At 40.5% G+C, this 22817-nt stretch overlaps 1 protein-coding gene across 1 annotated transcript in view; it reads right to left on the bottom strand.

The window, feature by feature from the left end:
* Positions 1-22817, bottom strand: part of LOC306693940 (receptor-type tyrosine-protein phosphatase gamma-like) — a gene marked incomplete at its 5' end in the record, with an annotated part of 535669 nt that overhangs the window by 38308 nt on the left and 474544 nt on the right. The window contains 2 exons of the mRNA XM_079156627.1: positions 69-160; positions 14132-14282. Of these exons, the coding sequence (XP_079012753.1) occupies positions 69-160; positions 14132-14282 (243 nt within the window). The remainder of the gene's footprint in view (positions 1-68; positions 161-14131; positions 14283-22817) is intronic.

A 22817-nucleotide genomic window follows, 5' to 3' on the forward strand; every position in this document is an offset into this window, starting at 1 on the left:
GATCATCCATAAATAAAATGAATCCTAATCAGATTATAAATGTGAGAAGTGTTGTGGGTGATTGTTACCTGGAATGGGGATGACAGGGACCGTTTCATTGGATACCACCCTGGGTGAATTGCTGTCTTCCACATAGAAGTGTGCTGTCTGGAAACAGCGCCTGACAGAAAGAGAGAGAGTTACATGTTAACAATGCCTTAGAAAGAGCAGCAGCTTCAGCCTGGGCCCAGACCGGATCCTAGCATGATTTTACCTGCTCTGTGTGTGGAGAGAAAGACACAGACTGTATATTTGATTTTGGCAGTCCTTAACCCCTGAAAGTATATAGAAATGGCATAAATGGACTTTGAACTTCACAAAAACACGCACACACACACAGAATGTGCCTCGCTGTAGGTGTGTCTGAAGTCACACAGTATATGAAGTAGTGCTTTACAGAAAAGCTTTCAGGAGCAGACACATCAGAATGTCTCCTGTTGTGTTTTTAGTCTGTGACGGTGACTTTGACTTTGTCAATTCACATATGTGATATTTGACATCAGACACTGCCTTGAACTTGATATTTGCATCAGGCATTTAGAGACAAGATGGAGTTTAAATACAGCAGGAAGAAGCAAGAGAGGTATCACATGCCTTCTCTCTCAGAATACACTGAAGAAGTGAAAACAAATCCAGAGACAGAGAGCATCAGATAGAGGTTTAGATCCAGCTGTAAGGCTGCTTTCACAAAATGTAAAGTCACAAAAAAATGTGCATGAACAAAATATACAGCCAGTCATTCAGTGTGGCTTTGTGGCACAAAGGCAGTAAAACTGCCTGTGCCAAAGCACACTGACTGTAATCCTGCGGGCTTAATTTGTGGAATGCTGTTAAGCATTCCAACTATTGTTATGCTGTTTCTTTATTGTTGGAATGCTTTTAAGCATTCCAAGTATTGTTATCCTATTCTTTATTGTTGGAATGCTGTCAAGCATTTGAATTATTAAGCTTTTAGCAACTTTTTTTTGAATGGGATGTCTATGGAGAATATTTTCAAATCCTCTTAAACTTCTTCAACTTTCAAATCCTTCTACTTCCTCATACTTTCAGCTACAGACACCATTTGAACTTTAAACTGTTGAGAAAACCCTGATCTATTGCTGCATAATTCAGCTTTTTGATATCTTTTTAACTTTTTGAACTGTCCCATTTGAACTTTTATGATTTTTTCAGTCCTTTTCTGCCTTTATAATGGGTGTGTATTGCGCAGCTTAAAGTGTGTGATGTCACCGCTAGAGTGAAGAGCAGCTTCAGATTCTTGTGAAAAAAATATTTGTCTTTTGCCTTTGCCTCCACAATTTTCACTCTTCATATATATTTTAATGATCTTGAAGTAGCTAATCGTGTCGTTGTCGTACACAAGTGACTGTGGAATCCCACAGATTTACGCATTTGCAGAAAATCACTTAATTGAGAGGAAAAACCAACTTTCTGCTCCATAGAGCTCAATGTTAAATCTGACCACTCATTTCTCAAAGAAAGCAGACGGTACCAGTTTTGTATATTGCGCTGGAGCTCACATTTTTAACACCACAAACATGAAAAACACATCAGCGCGTTCGGCAGAGTCTTATCTTTCTCACGGTATCCATATTTTATTGATTAGTCTCATGGTTTTGGTATAAAGGGCATGTGTTCGACAGGTAGTTTTGTTGAAAATCGCTGTTCACTCTAATCTCTCACACAGGTGCTCCAATCACCATGCACCCATGCACACAGGTGTTTCTATGAGCTTGTTAGTGATGTTTATAAACACACAGCGGCACTGAGACACACACGCACACATGACTTGAAGATATGCGTGATGCTGCTCAGCCAATCAAATATGGGTATTCTGACAAGTTTCCTGAGTCCAGTGAGATGTACACACACCATGACACAAGTGGGCGAGGCGAGGAAAGACTTGGCAGAGCAGGACAATAGTTACTTTAGCTGTAAATGTTAAAACAGAGGACAATCTCCAAATGAGAAGGATTGCCAGAGATATCAGAGTGTCTGTCTCTCTCTGTCTGGTTATCTCTGTCTGTCACTCTCTCCCTCCATCTGTCTGTGTCTCACTCTCTCTCTGTCTGTCTCTCTACGCACACGACATGGAGGGATTGTTAGACCTCCTTTCTGTCTGTCTGTCTGTCTCTCTCTCCCACTCACTCAGTCCATCTGTCTGTCTGCCTGTCTGTCTCTCTCTCTCTCCCACTCACTCAGTCCATCTAACTGTCTCTCTGCCTGCCTGTCTCTCTCTCACATTCACTCAGTCCATCTAACTGTCTGTCTGCCTGTCTGTTCTCCATGAACAGGCTGCTGGCACACAGGTGTTCGTGATTACGGTAATCAGCAATGTTGATAAACACACAGACTCACAGACACACGCGCACACACACTTCTCTCTCTCTATCTCTCTGTGTGCATCTCTCTCATTCAGTCATTCAGGTCTTGGATACTTTTGGAGGACCCCCCCCACACACACTTATTCTAACGCTACTAATACTTCTACTACTTATAATACTTCTACTACAACTACAACTTCAACTACTACTACAACAAATATCACCACTGCTGACATTTTTTAAGCCACAGAATCCATTCAAATATTAAAATGTTCAGCTCTTTCAGGAGAGGAGTGATATGACTTTTCATATTTGTAATCTTTAAACTTTTTGAATTATTAAGCTTTTTACAATTTTTTTTAAATTGGATATCTATTTTCAGCAATGTTTTTGCAATTCATTTCAGCTTTCAGCATTCCAACGCATTTTCAGCAGGAAATGCATTTTCTAGTTCAACTATTTCTTCCGTCCCCCTTTTTTTGCTACTTATCTCCTTCAACATTTTTTAAGCTACAGAAACCGTTCTACTATCAAAATGTTCAGCTCTTTCAGCAGAGGGGTGCTATGACTTTTCATATTTGTAATCTTTAAATCTTTTGAATTATTCAGCTTTTTGCAATTTTTTTCAATGGGATATCTATGGAGAAAATCTTCAAATCCTGTTAAACTTCTTCAACTTTCAAAGCCTTCTTCCTCATACTGTCAGCTACAGACACCATAGTTAAACATTTCAACTAGAAGGGTTTTCAGCAGTGCAGTTTAAATGCTTTCGGGCTACAACATTTTTCAGACAGGTAGTCTCCCATTTCTGTATTTTCAGCAATTTGTAACCTTTAAAGTTTTTGAATTATTAAGCTGATTTGAATTTTTTTTAAATTGGATATCTATTTTCAGCAATGTTTTTGCAAATTAATTTCAGCTTTCAGCATTTCAACGCATTTTCAGCAGGAAATGCATTTTCTAGTAATATTTCTTTCTTTATATTTCCAGAAAATTTGGCACGCTTCTCCTCACACAGTGTTGCCAACAGCGGTGCGAAAAGTATATTCAAACGTGCGCCCCGATCGGGAATGGTGTGCTATGACTTTTATAAGAGATTCGCCCAGCGGTTTTCCCGAAAATCCTGAAAAACTGAGCAAAATCGCCCCATTGACTTGAATGGGGTTTCGGCGTAAAGAGAGAGCAAAAAAAACACTGAACTTTGGACCCAGATTGACAAGCCATACTTTAACGTAGAAAAATGATTTAAAGTTTAAAACGTAGACAAAACGCTGGACGTTATTGAGCCAAATGGACATTTTGATAGCTAGCACAGTTTTCATGAAGTCGCAGATTAAGTTTCAGGAACATTTTGGGTCTATTTCAGATTTTACAATGGGTGTGTATTGCGCAGCTCGTTAAGAGCTAGAGTGAGGGCATAATTGTCAGAGTGGAGCGGAGCAGGAAAATATTCTGTGATTTCTACAAAGAAATTGCTCAGATTCCCACAATTTGCACTCTTCATGCATTATTTTTTGCAAAAAAAATGAGCTAATCGTGTGCTGGTCTAGAGAAATGACTGTGGAATTTAGCACATTTACACATTTTGCACTACAGACCTTAATTGACAGGAAAACCAACTTTCTTCTCCATTAGACTCCATGTTAAATCTGACCACTCATTTCTCAAAGAAAGCAGACGGTACCACTTTTGTATATTGCTCTGGAGCTCACATTTTTAACACCACAAACATAAAAAACACATCAGCGCGTTCGCCAGAGTCTTATCTTTCTCACGGTATCCATATTTTGGCACTCAGACTCCTGCTTTTTGTTAAAAGGAGGCAGGAGCTTTGTTCAAAATCACTGTTTACTGTAACGTTTCTGAATCAGTCTGCCTCTAACACCAGGTGCGTCCTCACCATGGCAACCAGTTACACACACGCTCTCTCGGTCTGTCTCTCTACACACAGTCTGTCTGTCTCTCTCTCTCTCTGTCTGTCTGTCTGTCTGTCTGTCTGTCTGTCTGTCTGTCTGTCTGTCTGTCTGTCTGTCTGTCTGTCTGTCTGTCTGTCTGTCTGTCTCTCTCTCTGTCTGTCTGTCTGCCTATCTCACTCACTCATTCTGTCCCCCCCCCCCTCCCATTTCCAAATCAAAGCCCCACAGAGTGAATCCTAACTGGAATACTTGTGATGAAGCCTGCCATTTAATAACCTCTGTGTTTGTGTCAAACATTATGAATATGTCTCCTCTCCCCCTCTCTCACCCACCCAGTCCCACCCTTTCAAAATAAAAGCCCCATAGAGTAACTGTATCTTACCATGAAGCTCAGAATGAGGTTCGTACAGAACTGATGGGAGCGTTAGCTATCATCATTTCCAAAGGCTTCTCAAACAAAGATGAATATGTCCAGTCCAGAAATGACGGGAGCCATTTGTGGACTGTCAATTCAAGAGTATGAATCTAAAATGCAGAAAAGAGAGAAGCACTATCTCAATTGAACCTGAACGACACTACCGGTAACATCGGCGTGTGTGTATATTGCGACGTCTTCGGGCAGTAGAAGCCACACTGTCAAAATTTCTTGCGAAATTTTCTAGTTGTTTATATTATTACATTTACATGGACCTTTTTGTTAGCATCCAAACCAAACGTTATTTGTTGAGACCGAAGCGGACTGAGAAGGAGCTTTCAACATCTAACTATCAATGTGTCTTCAAAAGTTACCGCTGTCTTCTGAATGGTTCAGTCTACCTCAGTAAGAGGATCTTATTTTGAAAGCCTTCCAGTAGCAGTCATCAGCCGACCAGATGCTACACTGAACACTTATAGTAGCAAATATAGAGAAACATACAGCCTTAAAGACTGGGAGAGGGATTGTTCTAGCTTACAGAGTACCAGTGTACCTTTCAGGCATGCAAGGCTGTCGTGGAGCATATCAACAAGGACAGTACTCTATGTATCAGAGTGCAGCTCACTTCATGGCGGCAACAACACATCCTGTATGAATAACTGCCTGAGGGAAGGAGAAGTACGCTCCGAGTCTGATACTTTGTTGAAGGCTGTGATCAACAGCTTGCAAATTTGAGTTGCAAAGACTCAAATTACATCCATTGCAATAATATATACACCTTCTGGATGTTTTTTCCATGCTCTCAAAACGTAGCAAGATTAACATGAGATGAAATACTTTCAAACAGATGCTTTTCTCTTGGTTATGGAAGAAAAGGAGTTACATAGATAAACACAAGTTATTTGTTTAAGCTCACTTGACACTCACCCTTTTGTGGTTGTGTGAGTAATGACTGTTGCTTGTCAGGAACACATGCAGAAGTAGCATGTTGTTGTTGTAGTGCTGCGAAACCTTTGAGGCAGGGACGCGGCCTTGACGTTTAGGTTTTCAAAGTGTCTTACTTTGACATGGGAGACTGGCTGCTGTTGCCATCTTCACTGTCATTGTCTTAAACCAGGAGTCAGCAACCCGTGGCACCGGAACCGCATGCTTCGATTGGTTGCTGAGATAAAGAAATACATTTGCTTCTCGTAAAGACAACAAGGTCAGCAATGCCTGTAATCAGTTGTCCATGTTAAATTAACCTGGTGGTCGATCGGTAATCAATGTTGTTGTTCGTGAGCTTCCGGGAAAGGGTCACGTGATAGGGGCGTGACGAATCAGGGAAGGACACGTTGTGACTGCTAAGAACCAATCAAGTACCGAACGCGGGCGTCTACGTCATCGTTTCTAAACTTATGCCTTCACGACCGTCCACAGGAAGAGGTAACTCCTCCGTTTTCAAACTTCTCCATTTTCGGTGCTTTGAAAACTACGGCGTACTGTGGACGCTCAGTTTAAACCTAGCAGAACATATGCGTTTTCAAATGGAAACGTAGTAGTGTGGACATGGCCTCAGGCTTTGACGGAAAATAACATTGAAATAAATAAAGGTTATTATTTATTTTTTTGCCCAGTGGACAATCTTTCAAAGGGAAGAACTCTTATCTTGGAGTTTGAGGTGATACTGTGTCACTGAAAATGAAAAATGTTTTAATATTTTGTCAACTAAAATGTGCGTCACATCATATTACGTCGTTGTCAAGAGCCTTTCCCTGCAGGTGGCTAATCATGATCTGCAGAGCCCCGCCCTCGGTAATTTATCAATGGATGAATCCAAAAAAAGAAAAGTCACGGAGGAAAATAGAGTTTAATTCTGCATGGACGTATTCATTTGCTTTCACTGCCAACGATGCTGGCTTACCTGTATGCTTGATATGTGGCGAGAAATTAGCAAACAACAAAAAATGTAATGTTGAAAGATGCTTCCAGAACAAACACACAACATTTGCTGAAAGTATCACACTGGAGATGAACGAAAAAGAGCGATTCCTCAACTGCTGCAGCAAACTCTCCTCTTCATAAGAGTTTGATATTGTTATAACACGTAAAATAGCAATAAAATGTCAACAAGTGTCTTTATTCTTGTTCTATAATTTCATAAATATAACAAACTATAGTTTTTGTATATATAATATAACTATATATAAAACTTTATAAGCTGTGACATGAAATAGCTTTTGCGGCTCCAGACGAATTTTATTTGGTGGAAAATAGGGCAAATGGCTCTTTGGATAGTAAAGGTTGCCGACCCTTCTCTTAAACCAACCTTGTTGGTTTGTCTTTTACATATGAAGACTTGTTGGACGAGTGCTGATGGTAACCAGATTTTCACATGCTGCTGACTGTAGAGCCAGCAAACAGATAAAGAACACACTAGAATTACCACCTCACAGTTGTGTGCCTCAGCCTCATGTTGCAGTTTACACCCACATCTGTCCAAAATTGTCATCACTTCATAATTTGATCCTATTAGACATTTGTGTGAAATTGTCATAATTAGTGAATGGATTCTTGAGTTATGGCCAAAGACGTGTTTAGTGGGTCAAAGGAACTTTTTTACCACCAAATTTCGTATCAATTCATCCTTGAATCCAGGTGGACATTTGTGCCAATTGTGAAGAAATTCCCTGCAGGCGTTACATTCAAGAGAATGGACAGTCGGATGGACAACTTATAAACATACTGCCTCTGAACAAAGCTTAAGGCATAAACATACAGAATCAAAAGAGTAGAAAACGCTTCATTACAGTAGTGAAAAAGAAATATCAATATTTGCCAGCAACGCAGAAACATTACTGATGTTCCTTTATATAGGATAAATCATCCTGTGCCTTCTTCTAGAATAATCTGTATAATTTTACACACATTTGAATTAGAAACACACAGACTGAGCTCCACTCCATTTTCATTACAAGGTGTTAAAATGAAGGACTGCCACATGCCTTGTTTTAACAACTAAATGAAACTAAACTTAGCAATGTCCTTATCTACTATTACAACTCCCAGTGACAACAATGCCCACTTCATCTAAGTGTGTGTGTGTGTGTTTCCAGACCCTCCCTACCTGTATTTGATACAGAGCAGAGAGCAGAAAGTGTTCATCCTGGTGAACAAGCAGAGGATGGAAGCTGTCGCATGCTGTTGCTGACATGAACTGAGAGCGAGTGCACAGGGGACAGAGGGACAGGAGGATTGAGGACAGAGGGAGGGAGGACGGCTTTCCTAACAAGGCATGGAGGGGGTTGTTCACACACACACACACACACACACACCCACAAAAACACACACATACACACACACACACACACAGGTCAATCCCAAACCACTTCCTGGTGTGAGACAGCTGGTGTCATGGTGCATTCACGTCACACGGGACAAAGTTGACAGAGCCATGCTTTGGTTTAAACCGACAGGAAGTCACAGTATAGACCAAGAAATCAAAGCCGACCTCTAGTGCTTGGTGATATCTCACTCTGTGCTCAAACAGAACAAACATTCCTGTTCACTGCCCCATGTCAAGAATACTGCAATTAATGTTGGAAGACATAAAGGGCAAGATTAAGTATATTTTCTAAAGACATGACCGAGATTTTGAGTTGCATCTAAGAAAAGTCTGATTGTTTTAGAAATATGTATTAAAAGAAATCACAAATGATGTTGTTGATTGCAGTGTAACAGTGTGAAAACATGAATACTCAAACTGCAGTGATACAATATAAACCCACACTGCATGTTGTTCCCACATATTGTTTATTAAGTGAGTTTATCAAAGTAAAGTCAGCATGATCACTAAGATCAAGTTGTTTTTGTTAAGAAGCTCATATTTACTATTTACCGACAGGACCTGAATGCAGCAGAGCAACAGTTTAGGTAATGCTGGTGCAGCAACAGCAGCTGGAGGACCAATAGGACTGCAGCAGGGTGGAGACTGTGTGGAACACAGGGTTGTGACCTGAGCTTTGCTCCACAATAGGATTATGTACCCCAACACACCCCCAGCAGCTGGTGCCAGGCCTGTGTGCGTCGGGGGGAGCTACGCATCAACACTTTTACACTAAACAGTTCAAAACAGTTTTCTCAATAAGAACTCTGAGAGCAAAACTGGAGTTTGGTCAAGAGATCATGTGATGTGAAAAAAAGAAAAACAATAATCCCATAAGGAATACGAGGGTGTCAGCAGTTACACATGTATTTATTGTCTCTTTCCTCACATGCCACCAATGATTTGTTTTACATGTTCTACAAGCTGCTGCTTTCCAATGTGATTTAACCAATTATTGCTGGTTAAAGAATCACCATATGATGAATTAATTTTCTACAATTTAACTCAACAAGGAGATGTTACAAACTGACGTGTAAATCAAACAGTAAGAGGCTCGAGTAAAAACCTATTCATTAAATACCTTAATAAAACCAGAAGGCAGTCTTGTTAGACCACAACTTCTAGGTAATCTTCACCCAATAAATAATGGACAGCATGCAAGGCATGTGTCCATGCTTACCAGAGCTCAACACTAACTTATATGGTTGCCAGGTAACCAGGCATCATTGTGATTTTCCAAAATCAAATCAAAATATGGTTAGTCCCTTAATTTATTAATTAAATACCCCATGCAGTTATACGTCAGCGTAATAATGGAAATATGGCATGTTTTGTGTGTTTGTTCGACACGCTTTCATTTTCAAAGATACTTTGCCTCCAAGACTTCATAAATGTCCTTTTTGTTTTCCATTCAGCTTCATCTGGTTTTTTGTCATTTCAATCATTTTGCACATTGGTGTAATGTTGACGGGTCAGTGGAACTTTGAAATCCAGTCATTCAACTTCATTTCATTGATCATTGTCATCAAGTGCAACAATATTAATAAATATATTTTGGGATGCATGTTTTACTGTGTACTGTCCCTGTTTATATGTTAAGAAATGGTTGCCACTGCAACCAAGGGCCAATAATTGGTTGCCAATTTCTCAAAATGGTTGCCCTGGCAACAGGCAACCCTTGGCATAAAGCATAAAGCATTTGTGATCCTGTGCTCAGTACGTCTTTGCTTTGTACTATCGTACACCTCCTCTTGATGCTAAAATCATCAATGTGACTGAACTCATCTTGATCAACTGTTCCCCTCTCACACATCGATCATGTGTTGCCTATGTATGCGGTGTGTTGGCTGATGAAATGTTTTATCTGTGGGTGTTCCCTGCTACAGACGAGGCTTTCCTCAGACTTCACTGTTTCTACAAAAAATAATCCATCACAATGATCCCATGATCCTTTAGTCATATAAGGAGAATTTACCTACACAAGTTGGCTATTAATGAATATCAGATGTGGTTATTGTAGCTTCTGTCAACAATTGTTTGGTGTTGGTTCTTTTAGCTATTCAGTGTACTGCTCAGACTGAAGCCGGTCTAATACGATCTGACAGCTGGACTAGGATTAACTCACCCACGAGGTTCCTTCATGAGCTGGTCTGGGTGGTTTTTACATCTCGAGGGAATTTATGAAACGTAAACCAACTTTTCATTCATATGCTGCAGAAATCAAATTCAATTTACAAAAGTCATCTAAATGAAATAGGATTCAATAGCATTAAAACACTGTGGTATTAGCAAGCTAACGTTAGCTAGCTTACTAGCCAACAGCTACGTGAGAAAAAACATAATGTTTCATCTACACACTCTTGTCACAGCATGGGAATGCACATCGCCAGATAATCCGTTATTAAAGGATAGTTCAGGTGTTTAAAAGTGTGATTGTCTGAGGGACTTCTCCATCGTCAGTATATTATAGTATAGTATAGTAGATGTTTGGAGAAGCAGACAGGAGTACCAGCACGGGAGCAAAGCTATGTACCAATGTCAACGGAGGCAGCAGCAAAATGTATTTTAGACACTTAAAAAAATCTAAATCAGTTTGAGTGTATGCTATATTTGAATGTTTTCGACACTGAAACTGTAACATATCTATACAGTTTTTGTTAATGGAGACTCGTAGTTTTAAAGTGAGATAAGATTCACTTTTGTTTGGACTTCACGATGTGGTTGGAACAAAGAGAGTCGAGCCTACATGGGCCTACAGGGTAGCCAACAGCCTGATTTGGGTTCAATTCACACCAAACCCTGTGAGACGTTAAGTCTCACCAATGTGTGAATTTTGTTCCAAACTCAACACTGGGGTCTTATTGGACAAGGGCCATAGACACCACAGGGATTCCCTGTGCTACGGCCTGACGTCACAAAATCTATAAAAAACAGCGTCACCTCCGTCCCGTCCCACTCGAGTTGCTGAAAGGAGGTGCACAACGTTGTTGCTTTTGAAGAAAACCCTAGGTCACATTACTTCTATGCTCCATTCTCTCCCTGTTATGTCGACCTTTTGCTGGTCGTAAGGACAAGAATTCCCTCAACTTCTGAGTAATCACCGCCTGCTGCCATACGGAGGGTTTATCGCCGCGCAGCATGAAGCTCCGGACCCGAGGTTAACCAAGAAACTTGAAGAACCACATCGACTGCTATGACGTCATCTCAGAGTAAGAGGCTTGTGTGTCGGCAGAGATAGGTCATAGTGTGTTTATTACCTTGTTTTGTTTCACTTAAGTCTACTATATTGTTATAACGTGTTCTTGTGTATGTTTACGGACCGCAGAGTTCCGTTAGTGCTGTTTAGAAATGACTGTGTATTCCACACTGCTGCAATAGTGTTCACTAAATCTAAGTTTGCCAGTCGGGTTTCTGTGTGATAAAGTAACAGATTCCGTATTTCACTGCAGTGGTGAGGATCTGCCTTGCTCTTGAGGGTTCTTTTGTTTTGTTTTTCTCTTTGTTTCTTTGCCTTTTTGTTTGACTAACCCACACACTCACACACCCCTACAGGTTTTGCTACCTATCTCAGACACAGTAGTAGTCTCGCGTGGCATGGTCACGTACTAGACTATACCCGCAATTTTGGATAGTTTTTCTCACATCTCCGCCCCACCCCACCCCCACCGATAATTTTGTTAACACGCTCCTGCCAGATCCCAAGACTTTCAGTTTAGTTCCCCGTCAAAAAGGGCTATCTGACAGCAAGATACAGTGGTGAAAGTATTCTGAATATAGTGTACACTTAAACTGATATTAATCCTTTTTGGTGTCTAAAATACATTTTGTGGCTGTCCCCGTCCACAGAAAGAAGAGAACAGGCTGTGATTGTAATGCTACACAGTGGTTACTGACAAAGTAAAAGTGATAGATGCTGTGTGGAGAGGAGAGGAGGGGGTCTAATTAGAGGACTTTAACATTCTTTTATTTCATAAAGTGGATTGATCCTAAACGGTCCACTCTATCTCAAAACTGGCTTTGTTAAAACAGTAGATGGTGTTTGGAGCCATTTTCAACCATGAAATGCTGATTTTTATACATTTGGTGAAATGTCAATATTACTACCAGCATTGATGTGTTTCAATAAAAAAGATGTTTAAGTGTGCAGTACTCTTTTGGTGCATGTCAGACAACATAATGATATGTTGCAGTATCTCCATGGAGCTCATTGATGCTGTTACGTGTTGTGTGTTTGTGCTCTCCCTTTGTTTACCCTCAGTGTCCTCTCGGGTGCCGCCCTGTTCCTGGCTGACAGGTGATTGAACGCGGCTGCGTTCGAGCCTAACTAGGCCGTGGTTAAAAGGCGAGGAGCGCCACACGGACGGGGGTTGGAGCACAGCCTAGGCGTGAAGCTGTGGAGCACCATTGGAGCACTCACCCTGTCTGCCTGTCTGTGAATAAATATCGCGCTAAACCATCCTCAGTTGCCCTTGACTCTCTTTCCCCGGGAAACAAACACCGTTACTCCCTGCATCCCCTAGATGCCAAACGGGGAACGTGACAGATGCCTAGGGATTTCACATCAGAAAGATTGGACAAAGCATTGTGAATTCACAATCTCCTAATAAACAGCACCTGACGAATGAGTTTAGTTAAATTATGTTGTGTAAATCTTTCATTGTCGCATCAAAAAATCAGCAGTTTACTATTGTCTTTGTTGTTGCCATGATTAAATTGGTTGGTGGTGACAAATCCAACTATATGTATCAAATATTGTTAAATCTGAAAGTCTTCACGGGTTTCATTGGCAGGAATATTAATCAATCCTCAACACCAAATCTACTTGGTTTATCGTTGCCTTAAATTGAAATGTTTTTTGAAAAGAATAATTCAGTTTATTCCTGGGTGTGATTTAACTGTGCTTAATGTTTTCTCCCCATAATAGGCCACCCTGGAGGTTTCAGGTAATACTCTGTACTTTTTATCATTTTATTGAACTTTAATTAACACCACAAATGATTTGGCATCCCCACGACACCACCACTCAGAGGACAAATTCACACTAAACGTCTCCCAGTGACTCTCAGGCTGTCATGATGCTGAGCATTACTGTTAGTGTATAAAGTGCTGGAATAATGAAGAATGGAGTTAATTAACTTATCTAATGGGAGAAGGCCCTAACTGATGCAATTGTATGGATCCTCAAATATAGATACAAACTCCCAAGTGGGGAGTGTGGTGATGTACCCTGATGTCATCAGTGAGATCCTATTAGCACTCTGCTCAAGCTTCATAAAAATTGCAAAACATGACGGTGTAATTTGTGACGGTGTGTTGCTGCCAAATATTGTTTAAATTATTTTAAATTCTAGTGGACATGCCAATAAACAAAATCGGTCAGGCTGAATTTTGGGGAAAAGTGTAGAAAATAATTTTTCTTGTATATTCTCATAGGATGGAGTGGTCTAACATCTCAGCTTTGAATGCTTCCCTCAAGGGTTGCATTGCTTCAATGAAGTGTTGGAACAAGCAGATGCTAAATATTGACTGTATGTTATACTTTAATACAGTGTAAGAACTACTTACTTACTGTAAAGAGGGTAAAGTCAAAGGTTAAATTCAGAGTTTGAGATCAATGATGCAGGTGTGGGTATCACCAAGGGAGAAAAAGGACCAGGCACTTAAAGGTAGTGGAGCAGATGAACATTGCTAGGCATGAGATGTTTTTAGACACGGACCCACATGTGTACAGAGACATACTGTATACACACACACTGCCTAGAATGGCAGCAGATCGCATCACCAAGCCATGATACAGCCGCAACATAATGCTGTCCAATCCTGTGAACATCAAGCATTCTCCTCTCCAACTGATTTACGTTATATACTGAAACTTGTATGGTGCTTTTGAGTTGCTGGTGTCCATTTTTTACCCTCCTCAGTATCTGTAATGTACCAAGATTAGCATCTGTTTCCTATCTTCAACTATAAACAAATGCAGCATCGCACATGCAAACTTCCAGTTATCCATCCACCTTCTAACCTCTGGACGAACTCATAAGTAGTTTATAAGTGATGGTGTTGTTGTACCTACCTCCAGTAGACGAGCACAGCCAGCAGAACGAGGCAGAAGACCGTCAGAGCTGAAACAACCACCAAAGGTACCAGCCACTCCATGCGGCCCAGCCCTGCCCCATACCCCGGCCTTGCCTGGTGGGTCAGGTTGGTCACGGCACTGGGACGAACTGGAACAAAAAGAAGGTAATGAGGGACAGAATTATCCTCAGGTGGAATGAGGATGTGATGGAAGGTGGAAGCATTGAATGCTATTTAAAGAGTAAACTCTAATATGAATGTTGATTCTGACTATTTGTGGAAATCAGGATTGGATAGAGTGAACATAATAGAGAAGTAGCAAGAAAGAAGAAGAGGGAAGAAAGCCGGTTGGAATGATAGAGTTACTGTTAATAATAGCACCTTTGTGATGGATCACACATGATCTATGCTTCAGGCTTTTATATATTTGCTTTCATATTACAAGACAAATATATGAACCACTTATCTCTTGTTGTAGAACCAATGATATTGAAAAGAAAGGAATCAAAGTCAGAGATGTTGAGACAGTTCCCTCTTTTTATCATTGTACATCATTGATAAAGTGTTGGAGGCAACCGAATCAAGCACAGGCTGACCTCGGAGCACACTAGTTTGATAATCAACTGAAATATTGAACTACAAATATTTGGTACAACTCAGGACATGCTGAAGTCCTTTAACTTGGATGTTGTTTAATTTTAATGACGCTGTTTGAAGGAGCTGGAAGTTTAACATGTAACCAAGTTTTGTTAGCCTGAAAATCAGACTGAATTGCCATTTTGTTTCACTTAATTGGTGTCGACTTTGTGTTTTTGTTTTGCCCTAACCAATCATGCCATTTCCAGTGGACTCAGAAGCTGTGCTCAGGGTTTCCAGGGGCGTAGATGTAAGGGGAATAGTGGAACCACCACAGGCTCCTCATGAAGCTTGGAATTTAAGTTTGCTTTTTATTTGCAATCAAGATTTTTCTTTCCATTACTAGCATCATAAGTAAATTATTACGGTTGACTGAATAAGTTATGCACATGGTTTAGTCCACTGCTGCAGTAGGGTGGTCCCAAAACACAGCAGTGCTAAAGACTTCAGGTCAACTTTGAAGTAATTGTGTCTTTAAAAAAATGAAATTACCACCTCAGAGTTGTATACTTCCACCAACAAGTTTCAGTTCGGATCCACGTCTGTTCAAAATCTTATTACTTCTTAAGTTTTATCCTATTAGGCAGTGTCATACTTAGCAAATGCATTTCAGTGACTCACATAATGCTGTATAATTCAGTAAACCCACACAGCAAACGTCTCTCACAGTAATTACAGTATATTGAGAGAAGAGGGCTTAAATATGCTGAGATTTAACCCTTCATTATCAAAATATCCACTACAGACTGATGTGCATACTTGTTGATTCGGTTATTGGACAGGCCTGACAATAGATGTATTAAAAGGGGAAGGTGGTTCACTGCAGATGTACAAGGCCCAGATGTGTGTGCTTTCCCACAGGAGGTTACTACAGGAGCAGTTCAATCTTTACAACCTAAAAGTTATTTCTGTAACTTGACTTTCAACAGCCGACACCATTTTGACTTCCTGGCTGCAAGGCTCTGATTGGTCCATTGTTTCTCAAACCAAAGCACAAAGCCAAACTATTTGAATCTTTATGCAAACCATGGAATCAGGTTGTTCACACTGGAAAACGGACTAAATTCAGTCTACTACAAAATGTTAGCATGCATGCATGTCCAACATTACAATTGATAAAGGAAACGAGAAGCTAACTAAGAACTAACAGCTGGAAGACAAAACTAAACAAAACAAATTGTGGAGAGTGACAAGACAGGCCCTGAAAGAGTATGAAACCTTTGAAAAAACGTTTTGCTTTCTCCATGGAAGGATTGCTAATTTTACTTTGGGTGAACTGTTCCAACGTTTGATCAGTATCTGTTGGAATTGCTGATGTCTTGTTGTTGGAATGCTGTTAAGCATTCCAACTATTGTTATCCTGTTCTTTATTCTTCCTTATATTATTATATTTCTTCAGTACGTTTTTTCAAACGCTTCTGCTCCTTCATATTTTAAGCTACAGAAACCGTTCAAATATCAAAATGTTCAGCTCTTTCAGGAGACGAGTGCTATATCTCTTCATATTTCTAATATTTAAACTTTTTGAATTATTAAGCTTTTTGCAAATTTTTTTTTTGAATGGGTTTCTATGGAGAATATTTTCAAATACTTCAAATAATTCTTCAACTTTCAAATCCTTCTACTTCCTCATACTTTCAGCTACAGACACCATTTCAACTTTAAAATACTGAGAAAATCTTAAGCTATTATTGTATGTTATAATCTTTTTTATATCTTTTATACTTTTTGAACTGTCCCATTTTAACTTTTATGATTTTTTCAGTCCTCTTCTGCCTTTATAATGGGTGTGTATTGCGCAGCTTAGAGTGCGTGATGTCACCGCTAGAGTGAAGAGCAGCTTCAGATTCTTGTGAAAAAAATATTTGTCTTTTGCCTTTGCCTCCACAATTTTCACTCTTCATATATATTTGTTTGATCTTGAAGTAGCTAATCGTGTCGTTGTCGTACACAAGTGACTGTGGAATCCCACAGATTTACACATTTGGCAGAAAATCACTTAATTGAGAGGAAAACCAACTTTCTGCTCCATAGAGAGCAATTTAAATCTTGCTGCAAAAACATCTTCCACAGAACACGGCACCCCATTTCTACATCGCCAGTTTAGCCACATTTATGGGGTTATGGGGTTTTTCAGGATTTGTTTGAGAGGTGTTTCCCTGTCTGTTCTCCATGAACAGGCTGCTGGCACACAGGTGTTCGTGATTAAGGTAATCAGCAATGTTGATAAACACACAGACTCACAGACACATGCGCACATACACTTCTCTCTCTCTGTCTCTCTCATACAGTCATTCAGGTCTTGGATACTTTTAGAGGACCCCCCCCCCCCCCCCACACACACACACACACACACTTATTCTAATGCTACTAATACTTCTACTACTTATAATACTTCTACTACAACTACAACTTCTACTACAACAAATATTACTACTGCTGACATTTTTTAAACCACAGAAACCATTCAAATATTAAAATGTTCAGCTCTTTCAGGAGAGGGGTGATATGACTTTTCATATTTGTAATCTTTAAACTTTTTGAATTATTAAGCTTTTTGCAATTTTTTTTTAATTGGATATCTATTTTCAGCAATGTTTTCACAGTTCAATTCAGCTTTCAGCATTCCAATGCATTTTCAGCAGGAAATGCATTTTCTACTTTCATTTCCTGTTCATGCTCTACATAGTGCATACTTTATCAGAATCTGTATATAGAGTGGAATTGGGAAGCAGCTTATTTGCTAAGCTAAGCTAAACACATTCTGGACCTACTGTATCTCAGTATGCAGCAAATACAAAACATCAAATCAAATCAAAATAAATACATTTCTCAACTGACGTCCTCCCTGCCCTGAGCCCTGCTCACTCTGTGAGGAAGTGCTGCCAGATAACTGCATCAAAACAACACACAGCTCTGGATGATTTTAGTCATTTGTAAAATCCAATTTGCTTTTTAGGCCCCTTAATCTACACCACAACCATCAGCTCCACCTACCCACTTCCGCGGCAGCAGTCGTGACGTTGCCGGAGCTGACGCCGGCCCCCATGGCCTTCAATCTGCAGCTTTGCCTTGAGCCGAACACTACATCAGGCCGGGCCCCTGCACTGCGCCGCAGCTGGCTTGCATCGGCACTAAGTGTGCATCTCCTTCCTTACATCCACACACGCACGCAGACATGCACAGTGCACACGGAGAAACGCTGCCTGCCTCTGTTCCCTTCTCTTTCCCCTCTGCCTTTCTCTTACGATTACAGTGCTCTGCCAAAAATAATGAAATAAATAAACCCTTGCAGCCAGCAGCACGTAAACATGACACACACACACACACACACACACACACACACACACACACACACACAGCCAGTCACTAATGTGCAGTGAGATGTGTACTGTATAGGAACTAACACACACTATATACACACAGATGTAACTACAAATGAAGCAGTCTCTTTTTTTGTCCTCCCCTGCAGCTGAGTCTAGCCTGCAAGCCTCATCTCCTCTCGCCATGTCTGAAAGTAGGCCAGCACTCAGATCAGAGCGAGGAGAGGGAGAAGCAGGGGGGGGGGGGGGGGCACAGGAAGGGAGGAGAGGGACTAAAAAGAAAAACAGATGAAGAGAGTAAAGAAAAGAAAAGAAAAAGTATGGAGAAGGTATGGCTAAATTTGATAAGCAGAGAAAGGGAGGATGCAGAAGAGACAGGACCACAGGTAGCAAGATAGGATGAGAGTGAGGGAATTTGGGGATAAACAGAAGAAGATTTCTGCTTCATTTTGCAGTTTTTCCCCAATTGTATGAGTGTAGCTTTAACATTCCAGTAGCACAGGCTGATCAGGGTCCCTAGTGTGTCCCGAGTAAAGCGGTGTGTACGTTACAAAGGTGGACTGAAGGTTATGAACAAGCTCAGTTTAACAGTGCTGGGGAAAGTATTCACATCATTTTCTGAAGTAAAAGAACATTTAGCAACATGATTTTGAAGTATCTAAAGCAAAATATGCATACAGAATTATGGATGCACTGATACAGTTACTGATATCTGGCAGTTCCTGATTCAAATAGCTGGATTGGATATGACAATGGGGCCAATTTATGAAATGCAATGCTATATTTATATACTATATACAGTATTTATTTGGGTTTTAATTCCTGTGTACGTTTTGACTAATGTGTAGCTGCAATAAAAAGGTTTCCACTTGAGTTGTAATTCCTGTTCATTTTTAAGATTTTCTTTTACCAAGTTGCTGGTGTTCAAATTATTAATTTAATTAAAAAAATGGTGGGTTTTCACAATCAAACTGTCAGCCAGATAATTGTAAAAAAGAAAAAGGACAGTCATGTCACCGACCAATCACCTGCCACTAGCTTCCATTAGTACTTCCTCAGACTCCAAACATGGCACATGTCCACCGCCCCACCCACCCAGCTCAACCCTTGAGGTGAGGTATTTGAACTTCAAGACATTTAAAATTAAAAACTTTGCAAACAGAACTCAGATAAACACAGAAAATATTCAACTCCTGAACATCTGAGTGAGAGGAGACTTGAAAGGGGCATATTTTGTTTTACACGGTTAGGAAAGTAATGTTTAAGTCAAGCCTGATGTTGTCTTACACATAAAAGAATGATCTCAGTCACTTCCACACTGTGAGCAGACAGGTTATTAATTAAACACTGGTATCAGATACTGGTATCAGCTGATACCCCCGGTATCTCTATCTGGACTAACAAAGTTGGATTGGTGCATCCCCTTACAGAACAGCATCTTATTGGTATGTCAAAGTCAGCTTTATTGTCAATTCCTCATGTACCGAATATACAGAGGAGTTGAAAATACGTTTCTCTCCAGTCCAACATATAAAATGAATACAGATAATAAAGTGCAGATAGATAGAAAAACATTTAGACAACATATATATTAAGAAAAACTATCATTCTGTGTTTAGCAGCAGTCAGACATAGGGAGTTTTAAAAGAGAGGAGGGAGGGAGTTCAGCTTCCTAACAGCCTGCTGGACGAAGCTGTTTGAGAGTCTGGTGGTGCGAGCACGGAGGCTCCGGTATCTTCTCCCAGAGGGCAGGAGGCTGAAGAGACTGTGTGAGGGGCGGATGGAGTCGAGCACAATCATGGTCGCTTTGCGGGTGAGGCGGGTGTCATATATGTCCTGCAGGGAGGGGAGTGGGAGGAGTGAGGCACCAATGATCCTTCCAGCTGTGCTCACTATGCGCTGCAGGGCTTTCCTGTTGTAGTCAGTGCAGCTTCTGCTCCACACAGTGATGCAGTTTGTCAGGATGTTCTCAATGGTGCCTCAGTGAAAAGTGCACATGATGGGTGGGGGGGTTCTTGCTTTCTTCAGTTTGCAGAGAAAGTAGAGGCGCCTCTGGGCTTTCTTTGCCAGTGATGTTGTGTTGGCTGTCCACGAGAGGTCCTCACTGATGTCCACCCCCAGGAATCTGGTGCTGCTCACTCTCTCTATACCAGCACCATTGATGGTCAGAGGTGGGTGTTGAGTGTGGCCTCTCCGGAAGTCAACAGCAATCTCGTTGATCTTGCTGTTATTCAGATGGAGACCTCCTTCCTATAGTGGGTCTCATCATCCTTGGTGATGAGACCTACCAGAGTTGTGTCATCTGCAAATGTGACAATGTGATTGGTGCTGTAGGTTGTTGTGCAGTCGTGTGTCAGCAAGGTGAAGAGCAGTGGACTGAGCACACAGCCTTGAGGGCCCTGTGCTCAGTGTGATGCTGCTCGAGGTGTTGTTGCCAACACGTACTGCTTGTGGCCTCTCACTGAGGAAGTCCAGCAGCCAGTTACACAGCGAGGTGTTGAGCCCCAGCTGGTCAAGTTTGCAGATGAGTATTTGTGGGATTATGGTATTGAATGCTGTATGTATACTATATCATTGAAATATAATTAGTGGTGCATTTATGAAGTGTTTCTGGTCAATGTGGAACTGATTTTGACACCTTTGTATGAGCAGCCCGGTCTAGTGTTGCAGTTACAAATTGATCATATTGTTTTGTAAACTCTCAATCTGCAAAGTAACTAACCACAATCTGATGGATGTAGTGGAATAAAGTACAAGCACCACAACACTAAATAAATACCATCTGTTGTAACTGTATGAGACCCTGTGCTACATCCTGCTAACTTCGATCCAATTTAGCATAGTTTTCAGAACATGCAGATTACAATTAAAGCTTCGAGTTTGTTCAGAACAGATAAACAGAGCTGACTCTTCTCATGCTCACAGGGATTTGTAGTTGTTTGCTTTCTGAAGTACTAAAAGCATGCAGTCATTATAAAAACACCTCCCACATCAGAGGTTCTGAGACGAATGAATACAGTTACTGGTTTTCGAAGTTGTACTAGAACTTTTAAGCTTGTACCCTTGAGTCCATCCAGCTCAAACTGAATAAAATTTGCTAAATGTGCTTTGACAAACAGATTGAGAAAGCCATTTCCGGGGAATATCAGGAGATTGCTTTTGTTCATAATAATGCCTGTCTTGCGCTTAGTCTATGTTTCAAAGCACTTGAAATTGAATTGATGTCCCATGGTGTTCGCTTGGCTAATGCAGTGCCCTGCTGAAAGTCTTAGCTGGGGGGAAGAGGAGGGGGAGCAGGGAGAGGAAAAGCATTAGGTCTGCTCTCAGCTCCTGCTGGAAGTCTGATAACACTTTACTTTGCTCTACATCACTGCAATTCATCCACTCTATATCATTGCAACTCATCATCACTTATTACATTAAGGCCTTTGGATATATAGGCCTTCATGGAAGAGCCCAGCACCACCTGCATACAACACATTATACTCTATTATTCAACTCTATTATGTTGATGGTCCTGCTTCAACATTTTTCTACAACTCTAATAAAGATGAAAATAAGCTGTCTATCTATATTCGAAATTGTCCATCATTACACCTAATACCGAGTGATGGTTTGAAGTAACAAATTACATTTACTTTTGTAACTGGGTCATTTTTTATGTACTTTTAATTCAGTACTTTTTATGACAGTATTGTACTTTGGTACATTTTAAGGGGTATTCATTACAGAGTAACAGCAAAAGTCGCATAAAAAAGTCCCGATGAAGTGTGTGAACAAAAGAAGGAGCCAAATCAGCAGAGAAGCTGCTGCTGGTGTATCCAGAGCTCCAGAGATCCAGCGATCCAGAGATCCAGAGCTTCAGAGCTACAGAGATCCAGCGATCCAGAGATCCAGAGCTTCAGAGCTACAGAGATCCAGAGAGGATAAACTCTGCACTCAGCTGACGCTCTGGAACAGATACATGTTCTAAATAAAGGTTGCAGCTTGCAATTGACAAAGGGATTATCAGTTAAGGTTAGCATTGTTGTACCTCTGCATGGTTAGAAAAAAGTTGCATCTACTTAATTATTCATTGATTTAATGCACCACTATACGAACATGCTAAGTAACCCAAATCAAGTAAACCCAAGATGTTGTGTGCCCAGCAGGTGCAAGCTGCGTCTGGCTAATATGCAAAATGCTAACATGCTAATGGTGGATCCTCCAGCAGGGGTTTCTGCATTCACTGATGAACTTTAACCTTCACTCAGGTGTGTGACTTAATCTATATTCTCAGTTTTAATAAAATAAACTATTATATCAAATTTGGACTCCCTGAAGCATCGTTCACATTGCCAGAACCAGTAGCAGCATTAAACATGATTTCAACATACATCTTTATTTCAATCTTAAACAAATTGCATAACAGTTGATCTCACACCTCCAGAAAATGACAGGAGAATAACACAACGATCAAACATCTTCCTGTTACTTTTCTACGGAAACATGAGAGCAGTAGTGACATTTGGGCATTATCGTAATTTTGCAGATATTTGGAAACGTTGCTATATGAATACAAATATGTTACTCTGTCAAATCAGTGGTTTTATTACTTTACTTATTTGCACAAAAAGCCCCCATGTATCACTGCGACGTTGAGGTACATAAAATCTAAAGACCATACACGATTTTAATTAATCCAACACTTTTAATGTAACCTCACGTCAAGAGGTCCGTCAAGAG

Source organism: Pholis gunnellus (assembly GCF_910591455.1).
Source record: "Pholis gunnellus genome assembly, chromosome: 3".
Lineage (NCBI taxonomy): Eukaryota > Metazoa > Chordata > Actinopteri > Perciformes > Pholidae > Pholis > Pholis gunnellus.